Raw genomic sequence first — 10,803 nt, 5'->3', positions numbered from 1 at the left:
AAGTAAATTGCTGAATAATATACATGGTGTGACACTCCTTGCGTTTAGAAATACTCATACATACTAAAGCAATTCAGTGGAGAAAAATAGCCTTTTCAAAAAATAGTGCTGGAGTAATTGGACCTCCATAGGCCAAAAAATGAACCTTGACCTAAACTTCACACTAAAATAAAAATTAACTCAATATGGATCATGGACTGAAATGTAAAATATAAAGCTATAAAACTTTTTGAAAAAATTATGAAGAACATCTTCAGGATCTAGAGCAAGGCAAAGGGTTCTTAGACTTGACACCAAGGGCTTAATCCATAAAGGGAAAATTGATCAACTGAATTTGATCCAAAACTTTTGCTCTGTAAAAGACCATGTTAAGAAGATAGAAAAATGAGCTAAAGACTGGGAGAGAATACTTGCAAACCACCTATCTGATGAAGGACTAGTATCTAGAATAGATAAAGAACTCTCAAAAATCAACAGTACAAAAATTAAACAATCCGTTTGGGAATGGGCAAAAGACATGAAGAGACATTTCACTAAAGAGTGAAAGATGGGAAATAAGTACATGAAAAGATGTTCAACATTATTAGCCAATAAAGAGATGCACATTAAAACCACCATGAGATATCATTATACAGCTATCCGAATGCCTAAAAAAAAAAAATCAAATGCTAACGAGGATATGGAGAAATTGATCGCTTATTGCTGGTGTAAATGCAAAATGGTACAGCCCCTCTGGAAAATAGGGTTGGTAGTTTTTTAAAAAAACTAAACATGCAACTACCATATGACCTAGCAATTGCATTCCTGGGCATTTGCCCAGAGAAATGAAGATTTACATTCATACAAAATCTTGCACATGATTGTTTATAGCAGCTTTATTTATAACAGCCAAAAAACAACCCAGACGTTCTTTAACAGGTAACTGTTTAAAAAAACCCAAAACTGTAGTACATTCATACCACGGAATACCATTTAGCAATAAAAAGGAACAAACTTGATACACAAAACTATCTGGGGATAAGATGTCCAGCATTGAGATTCATTCTGATTAGATTAGCTTAGGTCATATGCCCACCCCCAAATGCAATCACTGTGGCCAGGGAGACTAACTGAGGTAAATGGCTGCAGCCAGGTCACATATGCCAACCCAGAGATGGGGGGCCAAGTCACCTTCCCCAAACCATTTGGATCTCCAGCTGAAATGGGGGGATGCTGGGGTGAGTTGGGGAGAGGTAATGGAAGCCTGGAAAGTTTGCTGCATGGACACATTGGCTGATCTCGTCTAGTGTTTCAGTAGAATTTCTCTCATGTTTTTTCCAGAGTGCTTCTGTTTCAACCAATTTGATGTTTTTTAAAACCTCTATGCCTTTCAATAAGGAAAATATACACTGAAAGACAAAATAATTTTTTCATATTAATGCTGAGGAAGACATACATGGGAAAAACAATCATTACTTGTCTGTACTTATCAATATTTATTAATAAACTTTATAATTAATTAAAGGTGGTCTCATGTAGGAAACTTGGCTTTACTCGCCCAAAACATACCTTAACTATTCTGCACATGAACAAATCTGTCTATATAGGTGAGAAATGGCAGAGCACCACCAGTAATAACCCAGACAGCCGGGGACCACATCTATAAGCTGTGTGAGCTTGGACAGACTCACAGCCTCTGTACCTCAGCTTCCTCATCTTATAAAATGTCAGCCAGTGAGAGGACCTACCTCACAGACTTGCTGGGGAGAATAAAGCAGTAAATACATGAGAAGAGCTTAAAGTGGAGCCAAGCATACAGGAAGTGCTCAGTATGTATCAACTATAATTATTATTAACAGTGGTTGAGAAAAACATGTTTGCAATTCCAATTTTCAACAGCAAACGAAGAATAGTTTTATAATTGGTAAAGGAATACATATCATTTAATAACAGACTAAGGAAGCCAGAGAGAGTTTGTCTAAGTCCCAGATGAGGAAAGAAGCTGAGAAAACAGAAGGGAGGGATATTTGTGCAGAGAAAGAGGGGAAAAAAAGACAGAGAGAGAAAAGATATAATGACAAGAGAGTGATTGAAGAGCAAGCATTAGAAACCCTAGTATGGGGACTTCCCTGGCAGTCTAGTGGTTAGGACTTCACCTTCCAATGCAGAGAGCGTGGGTTCAGTCCCTGGTTGGGGAGCTAAGATCTGACATGCCTCGTGGCCCTAAAAACCAAAACTTAAAACATAAGCAATATTGTAACAAATTCAATAAAGACTTTTAAACAAATGGTCCATATCAAAAAGAATCTTTAAAAAGAAAGAGAGAAAGAAACCCGAGTATGAACTCCTGACAGCAGGCACTTGTACGGGTACCTCTGCCAAGCTTGCAGCTTCCAGCCGAAGGAAAAGGTGTGTTTTGAGTTCATTCCTCGAGTGCAAAAGAAAGACCAACACACAGAAAAAACAAAAGGTGCAGAAAACAAACATAGCAATTGGCTCAGGAGAGAGGGTTGGGCAGAGTCATCACTGGCACTGGCCCACAGGTGGGTAAAGTCCTCAAACCCCGGCCTGCAACCCTCTGGGCTGATCAGTGGCCAGCAATGACGTTGGGAAAGCTTACCCTGCACGGGGAAGCCCGGTTGCTCACCATTCTCAGCTGGGCACTTAAAAGCCACCATGGAGGGTGCAGGCACCGCTGTCCCAGGTGGACACCACTCTGGACACCACCCAGAGGACAGTGGGAGGCAGGCCCCGCTGCAGCACCAGGCACCAGAGACACATTGTAGGTGAGGATTGAGAGGAGAGAGGCTGAGGGTAGGAGGGGGCCCATCCTGTCTCTTCCCCTGCGTGTGTCCACAGCCCACGCTCTGAGCGTCAGTCCCTCTGCCTCTGCAAGTCTAACCAGAGGCAGGGGCTTGGACTCGGGGCCTTCTCCTTGAGCTCCCTGACGTCTGTCGCGTCCTGCAGGAGAAGAGATGGGGCCGAGTGGCGCAGCCGCGGTGGCCGTGGGGCTGTGGGTCTTGGTGACGGTGGGCGTGGCGGCGGACCCCGAAGTGGTGGAGCCTCCGCGCCGCCTCCTCTCACACTACCGCTCCCTGGACCCCCGGGCGCTGCTGGCCATCAAGGCACTGAGGGACCGCTATGTGAGTGATGCTCAGACGCCCCCGCCCCCTGGACCCCGGGCCCGCGGGCTCGGAGACATCAGTCTTTGTCCCGCGGGGCCCTCGCGTCCTAGCGTCCAGCAGGCACATCTCAGATTTCAGGGTCCAGAATTGGGACCACGACATCTTCCGGGAGGCCCCGGTGGTCAGTTCAGGCACGGCCTTGGTGCGGGTCACAGAGGGGCGCCCCCTCTAGGCGGACTCGGCTCCACATCGGGGCGCAGGCTCCGCACGGGGAGCGCGGGTGCCCTTCAGCCCCGCTCAGCCATCGGAGCGCTGCCTGGTTCGGAACACGATAAGCACAACGGTCCCGGCCAGTCCCGAGCCACGTCCAGGAATCTCCGACGTCCCAGCGCTTCAGGGGCCCTTGCCAGGAGACTCCGCGTCACCCCAGCCCTTGTCCCGCAGGAGGAAGAGACGCTGAGCTGGAGGCCGCGCAACTGCTCGTTCCGCCGGAGGAGGGACCCTCCGCGGCCTTCCGTGAGGCCCGAGGCCGGCGGGCGGGGAGGGGGGGGTGGGGTGGGGGTGGGGGAGCGCGGGCTGGCGCGCCGCCCCGTCTAACTCCCGCCGGGTCCCCGCAGTCCCGTGCGCTGCTCCGCCAGGTGGCCCGCGGCCTCGCCGACGCCCAAGACGTGCTGAGCAGCCTGCCGAGCCCCGAGCTGTTCCCCGGCGTCGGCCCGACCCTGGAGCTGCTGGCGGCCGCGGGGCGGGACGTGGCGGCCTGCGTGAGTGCGCTGCGCCCTGGCCCCGCACCCCTCCCGGCTCGCTCTGCGCCCCTGGTCTCAAGGCCAGGCCCCCCGACTGCGAATCTGTCCCGTGAGGCCAGAAACGGGCGCAGACACGATTCACGTCCTCTCGGTGTCCCCAGATCCGGGCTTTGGTCTGCGGCTGGGAGGGTGAGGGGCGGAGTCACCTGGGAGGGGAGGCTCGGTTCCCCGCCGCCTGCACTGACCTCCCGTTCTCCCTCCAGCTCGAGCTGGTCCGGCCAGGCTCCCGGAGGAAGTCCCTGCGGCGGCCCGGGAGGCGTCCCCAGACTCGCACAGCTGTGAGTGGAGCAGGCGGGAAAGCGGCTAGACGGGAGGCCGGCTTGGAGCCGTGCGGGTCTGGAGGGGGGGTCTGTCGGGGAAGGAGATTCCTGACTCAGCCCCGCTCCGCCTGCTTCCCGGGCTGCAGGGCTCGCCTCGGTGCCACGAAGCCACCGTCATCTTCAACCTCCTGCGCCTGCTCGCGTGGGACCTGCGGCTGGCGGCGCACTCGGGTCCTTGTCTGTGATCCCGCCGCGGCTCCGCCTGGGACCCGAAGCCCCGGGGGCACCTGGTTGCGGACGCCGCCCTCCTCCGTGGCCCCATCGGCCCAGGCGGGTCTCTCAGCCTGGACCCGCCGGCGCTGGTGCCAGAGGCGCCCTTTTCCTAAAGACCAGAACGAGTTCCCCCGGAAGCAGCGGTATTTCTGCGCGATGCGTTGCCCTAGGATCTTCCCGGGCCCGGGCTGGCAGGAAAAGACTGGAGTCCGTGTCCGCCTTGGTCGCTGACCACCACGTACCATGGACCAGTTTCTACTTCTGTGGTTACAGGAACAGCCCTGTCTCATGACAGGTCCCACCCCCTGCTTTGAACCTTCAATGCCCGCTTTGCGATTCCATGAATATGTGACTCTTGGACCTCCCGGCTGGGGAGGCCTCATTCCCTCAGGGACTGGGTAGTGAAAGGGCCAAAAGTCTTCTGGATAAGTAGTTTTTTGAATTCTGTTACTTAAGTGTGTTTTGTATTTATGAAGTTCCTGTGTGTATTTGCTGTTCTGTCTTCTGTTGTTAATTTATTGCCAATTATTAAATATTTTTGCATTTCTGCGGGTTGTTTATTCCGTGATCATTTTGAGGGGGGCTGTTCAGCACAAAATGCTGAGACAGGGAAATCAGGTGACCTGAGTTTCAGTTCTGCCCCTGCCACTTAAGTGTTGCGTGTCTGGGCAAATTACTTCTCTCTGAGCCTCAGTTTACTCATTTATGCCATGGCATTGTTACACTTCCCTTGCAGTGAGTACTATACATTGAAATAATGTTTCTGAAGCTTCCAGCTGAAGCCACAGAATGGCCTTAATAATTGGTCTCGATTAAATAATCACACACATAAATGCAGAACAATTGTACTTTTAAAATTTGTCTGCATCTGTGGATGGGCAATCTTCGTGGCCAACTGCAAAGCCTGTTTCCCAAGGTCACACAGCTAGAGAGGGTCGGAGCCAGGTTTGAGCCCCAGAGTCTAGCCCCAGCTCCCATGCTCCTAGCCACTCCCCTGAACTTCCTTTCTAAGAGAAACAGTATGATGTTGAGGGATTTTGAGATACTTTGTCAATTTTCAGGATTCACAGTTGCTGCAGTGTGTCCTCCCCTGATGTAAGGCCGATGCAATGAATAGATACTGACCAGAACACTGGTAGGTGACTTGGGCACATCCCTGCTGTTGCTTTTATTTTTTAAAAAATGTTTATTTATTTTGGCTGCTCTGGGTCTGAGTTGCGGCATGCATGCAGGATCTAGTTCCCCTACCAAGGATCTAACCGTGCCCCCTGCACAGAGTCTTACCCACTGGACCCCCAGGGAAGTCCACCTGCTGTTACAGATGAACCTATCTGCAGGGCAGGAATAGAGACGTGGACCTAGAGAATGGACATGTGGACAGAGTGGGGGCAGGGGAGGGTGGGACGAAGTGGGAGGTTAGGACTGACATATATACACTACCATACGTAAAATAGATAGCTAGTGGGAACGTGCTATAAAGCACAGGAAGCTCAGCTCGGTCGGTGCTCTGTGACGACCTAGATGGGTGGGATGGGGGGCGTGGGAAGGAGGTCCAGGACGGAGGGGATATAGGCATACATATAGCTGATTCACTTCATTGTACAGCAGAAAGTAATACAACATTGTAAAGCAATTATACTCCAATAAAAAAAATGTCTAAAAAACGTTACGTATCAGAGCTCAGAGATATTCCCAACTGAGGACTTTGGTCCACCCTCTCCCCAGAATTATGAATGAGGGAAAGAGGGGGTGGGAGTAATAGTCAAAAGGACTCCACACCTTCTGTTCGAGACGTCCCTTACCTCCAAGTCAGGAGATGTAGCTACACTGGGGCACTTGAGTGCAGTGGGTACTCTCTAGTGTCAGACAGAACTCAGTTAATACCCTGCCCTCACCACTTATTTGCTGTATGACCTTGGACAAGTCTCTTAACCCCTCTGAGTCCCTGCAGTTTCCTCTGTATTTGAAATGTAGGCAAAGCACAGGATGTCCTTGGTGCTACCATGAGTATTCAGTAGCACATTGTGAGGGAATTCCCTGCCATTCGAGTGGTCAGGACGCTGCGCTTTCACCGCTGAGGGTCCGGTTCAATCCCTGGTCGGGGAACTGAGATCCTGCAAGCGGCACGGCCAGAAACAACAGCGACAACAAACCACGTTGTGGCAGAGCCTCTGTGAACAGGGTGAGACATACACAGGCCCACAGAAGGAGCGGGGTGCCTCTGCTTTCCTTTTTCACTGACTGTTCCCTTTTCCTGGAAGGCTCCCCCTCAGATCTCCACAGGGCTCCCTCCCTCACTTCGTTTAGGTCTTCCCTCAAATGTCATTTCATTACCTTAGTTAATACAGACTTCCTCTCGCACTCTGCTCTCGTCCCTGCTTCATTTCTTTCATTTTCCATTATCTGACTTTACCTAACGTAATACATACCACATGCCTAATCCCCGTGTCCCAGAGAGGTACTATCTGGTACCTCTCTCTAGTAAAAAGCCCCATGAAGGATTGTTTCATGTCTTTTCTTTTTCCAATGCTCTCTTCCTGGCACCTTGAGCAGGGTCTGACCCAAAGTGGGGGTGGGAGGGCAAATAAGTACTTGGTGAATGAATGAAGGCGTTTTTCTCAAACCCACCTGATTTCCCTGAAGTACTGGTCACAGCTCAATTTCATAGCACATCCTCCTATTCCTGGGTCCTTCTGGGCCTGACAGTCAGAGAACAGGTTAGTGCAGGCTCCCGACCGCCCCCATTCTGTCTCTATCGGTACCAGGTGGGGAAGGGTGGGGAGGAGCTGGTGTCCTCGCTTAATTCACGAGTGTTTTGCCTTTCTCACTCTCTCTCCCACCCGCAGCAGCACCCCTGGACCTTCTGCCATCTCCTAAACAGCCTCCCTCTTGGAAGTTCCAGGTTCTTCATGGCAACACCTCCTACAGGTGCCTTTTCCCTCTACTCCCTGTACTGGGGCCTCTGCAAAAATGGAAGTCCCTCTGTCCCCTCCCCACCCCAGTCCTAGATCAGCCTGGGCACCGGTGCAGGAGACCCGCCGTGTGGGGCTGAAGGCTGCCCCAGCCCTGATTTTGACTTCGTTACTCACTTTCTTTTTTTTTTCTTTTTTTTTAAATGGTTGTTTGTTTTTTTTTAAATTTATTTATTTTATTTATTTATGGCTGTGTTGGGTCTTCGTTTCTGTGCGAGGGCTTTCTTTAGTTGCGGCAAGCGGGGGCCACTCTTCATCGCGGTGCACGGGCCTCTCACCATCGCGGCCTCTCTTGTTGCGGAGCACAGGCTCCAGACGCGCAGGCTCAGTAGTTGTGGCTCACGGGCCCAGTTGTTCCGTGGCATGTGGGATCTTCCCAGACCAGGGCTCGAACCCGTGTCCCCTGCATTGGCAGGCAGATTCTCAACCACTGCCCCACCAGGGAAGCCCATCGTTACTCACTTTCTTGGAGGTGAGCGTGAATGGATGTCAGTTTCTCTTTCCCTCAGCGGCTCACATGGCTCACAGGCCCCGCCCTGCTCTGGGCTTTCCCAGCCCGCACCTCCGCTGGTGCCGGTGTCAGCCTCTAGCTGCGTTTTCACTTTTCCTACATCAGCTGGGATTGCCCAGCTGCACAGGCTAAAAGCTGCGCCATGGAACTCAGGCAGGAATTGCACCTCAGACGGAGCTGGAAGTTCAGAGGCACGGACAGAGCAACGAGCTGAGATCCAGAAGAGGAGGCTGAAGTCAGAGACGCCAGACGAGACTGAGAGACCCCAGGCGGCAGCCTCAGAGTGGACACTTGATCCCCCATCTGCTGACAGAGACCAGAGAGCAGGAATGAAGCTGGGTCAGCCCCTACATCACTGTCTGGGACCCTCACCTCCCCAGAGCCTCCACCCTCACCCCCTGACGCCCTCCCTCCCCTCATCTTTCTGTCCTTCCTTAACACAGACATGGCCCCGGGCTGCACGCTGGTGCTGATGCTGATGACCGTGGCGCCGAGCAGGACAGGAGCAGTTCCTGTGCCCTCGCCCCTCGGGGCCCTCCCAGGTGCACGGGGCTGCCACATGGCCCAGTTCAAGTCTCTGTCCCCACAAGAGCTGCAGGCCTTCAAGAGGGCCAAGGACGCCTTTGTGAGTCTCCCCCGACCCCTCCTGCATTGGGCGACCCTCCACCCCTCCCTCTGGGCGCTCCCCGGCTACCTGGGCTGAAGGTGGGCCTGCCCTCCCCGCACTGGGCTGACCTCCACCCTCCCCGCGGTGGGCGATCTCCTGTCCTCCTGCGGTGGACGCGCCTCTGCGGTCCTTTTGCAAGTTCACCTCCCGTCCTCCTGTTGTTGGCCATCCTCCAGTCTCCCTGGGGTCTCCCCTCTGTCCCTCCCCCTGTGGGCTGACCTTGCCCTTGCTCTCTAGGAAGAGTCGCTCTTGCAGAAGGACTGGAACTGCAGCTCCCGCCTCTTCCCCAGGACCCGGGACCTGAGGCAGCTGCAGGTGAGTTGGGAGAGTCAGGCCCGCCTGCCCTCACCTGCCCGCCCCGCTCCGGCTCTGCAGGTGGCCCCTCACCTCCTCCTTCTCTCACGTCCTTCTCTCCCTGCCCTCCCCACCCGTCCCCTGACCCCTTCCCCTCAGCCAAGCACATCGGCTCTCACCTGACCCCGACTTTCACCTTCCACTGTCCCTTCCTCTGTCCCCCTCACCTGTGCCTCCTCGCCTGTTCTCTCTCATGTGCAACTCTCACCTGTCTTCTGTCTCCTCCTCAGGTGTGGGAGCGCCCCGTGGCCTTGGAGGCTGAGCTGGCCCTGACACTGAATGTCCTGGAGGCCACGGCTAACTCATCCCTGGACCACATCCTGGACCAGCCCCTTCACACGCTGCACCACATCCACTCCAAGCTCCAGGCCTGTGTGAGTGCTCGGGGCACCCGGGCCGTGTCTGGGCTCTGGCCACCTGTACGTCCCCCTCTGTCCCAGGCCCTGCCTCACACCCTCAACACCACCCTCCTCTGCCCACAGGTCCCAGCTCAGCCCACAGCAGGCCCCAGGCCCCGGGGCCGCCTCCACCACTGGCTGCACCGGCTCCAGGACGCCCCGAAGAAGGTGAGTGACCGGGGAGGGGAAACCGATGGCTGGGCTCAGCTGCGAGCCCAGACATGGGAGCTACTGAGCCATCCCCCTCTCCCCCCAGGAGTCCCGGGACTGCCTCGAAGCCTCTGTCATGTTCAACCTCTTCCGCCTCCTCACCCGGGACCTGAAATGTGTTGCCAGTGGAGACCAGTGTGTCTGACCCTGGAGACCCACCTGTCTCAGCATCTTTTTTATTTTTTTTAATTTAATTAATTAATTTATTTCTAGCTGCATTGGGTCTTTGTTGCTGTGCACGGGCTTTCTCTAGTTGCGGCAAGCACGGGCTACTCTTCATTGCGCTGCGTGGGCTTCTCATTGCGGTGGCTTCTCTTGCTGCGGATCACCGGCTCTAGGCGTGCGGCCTTCAGTAGTTGTGGCACGTGGGCTCAGTAGTTGTGGCTCGCGGGCTCTAGAGCGCAGGCTCAGTAGTTGTGGCGCACGGGCTTAGTTGTTCCGCGGCATGTGGTATCTTCCCGGACCAGCGCTCTAACCCGTGTCCCCTGCATTGGCAGGTGGATTCTTAAGCACTGCGCCACCAGGGAAGCCCTGTCTCAGCATCTTAGATATTATTTATGCACAAACTACCTCCAGTGGATTATTGCTTCCAGATCCCTATTTGTTTTTGAAGCCCTTAAAAGATATTTATTCTTGTACTTTTTGTAAAATGTGTGAAAATAAACAATTTTTCTATGACATTGACCTTGTTTATATGTGACTGTATAAGTGACTGCACAACTGCGTATGTGACTGTGGCCCTCTGAGTGTGCGTGTATTGCAGTGGGAAGGCGAAGTGAGAGATGAAGAGACTATGAAAGAATAAATGAATGAGGAGTGAAAGAATCACTGAGGATGTTTTCAGCCAGAACAATGGAAGATTTCATTGAATCACAAGCTATCATTACATTAAGTAATAAGATGTCTAGAGGAGGCTGTGTCTGGGCAGATCAGCCGGACCATGGCTTTATCATGGACCTACGGTCTATATCTGTTAGTATTTCTAAAGATATGTGTTAAAATTGTGTTTGTGTTGCATTCACCCCAACTTCCTGTGGCTCTAAACCTGGGATGACTATTGTCAGGGTGGCGATGTGCTGGGAGAAATATCACAGAGAGAGTTGTCACCAAAAAATCATTAAGTTCCACTGTGGGCATTGTTCTATGTAGACAATGGTGTTGACTGCAAATAATTTTCTTGTCTGATCTGTATGTCTTTTATTTCCTTTTCTTGCCTTATTGCACTGGATAGAACTGTAGTACTATGTTGAA

General features: G+C 52.7%; 2 protein-coding genes across 2 annotated transcripts; both read left to right on the top strand.

Moving 5' to 3' along the window:
• Window positions 1-2,954: 2,954 nt before the first annotated feature.
• LOC137752422 (interferon lambda-4-like) lies at window positions 2,955-4,412 on the top strand. The gene is made up of 5 exons (XM_068527133.1): window positions 2,955-3,122; window positions 3,549-3,620; window positions 3,722-3,865; window positions 4,009-4,185; window positions 4,314-4,412. Exons 1-5 carry the CDS (start codon window positions 2,955-2,957, stop codon window positions 4,410-4,412), a joined length of 660 nt encoding a protein of 219 aa, XP_068383234.1.
• Window positions 4,413-8,362: 3,950 nt separating this feature from the next.
• LOC137753078 (interferon lambda-3-like) lies at window positions 8,363-9,697 on the top strand. The gene is made up of 5 exons (XM_068528058.1): window positions 8,363-8,548; window positions 8,828-8,905; window positions 9,175-9,318; window positions 9,427-9,510; window positions 9,599-9,697. Exons 1-5 carry the CDS (start codon window positions 8,369-8,371, stop codon window positions 9,695-9,697), a joined length of 585 nt encoding a protein of 194 aa, XP_068384159.1. The 5' UTR covers window positions 8,363-8,368.
• Window positions 9,698-10,803: the final 1,106 nt, after the last annotated feature.

This window comes from Eschrichtius robustus, chromosome 19 (genome assembly GCF_028021215.1).
Source record: "Eschrichtius robustus isolate mEscRob2 chromosome 19, mEscRob2.pri, whole genome shotgun sequence".
Taxonomy (NCBI): Eukaryota; Metazoa; Chordata; class Mammalia; order Artiodactyla; family Eschrichtiidae; genus Eschrichtius; species Eschrichtius robustus.
This window is presented reverse-complemented; position numbering and strand designations above follow the sequence as displayed.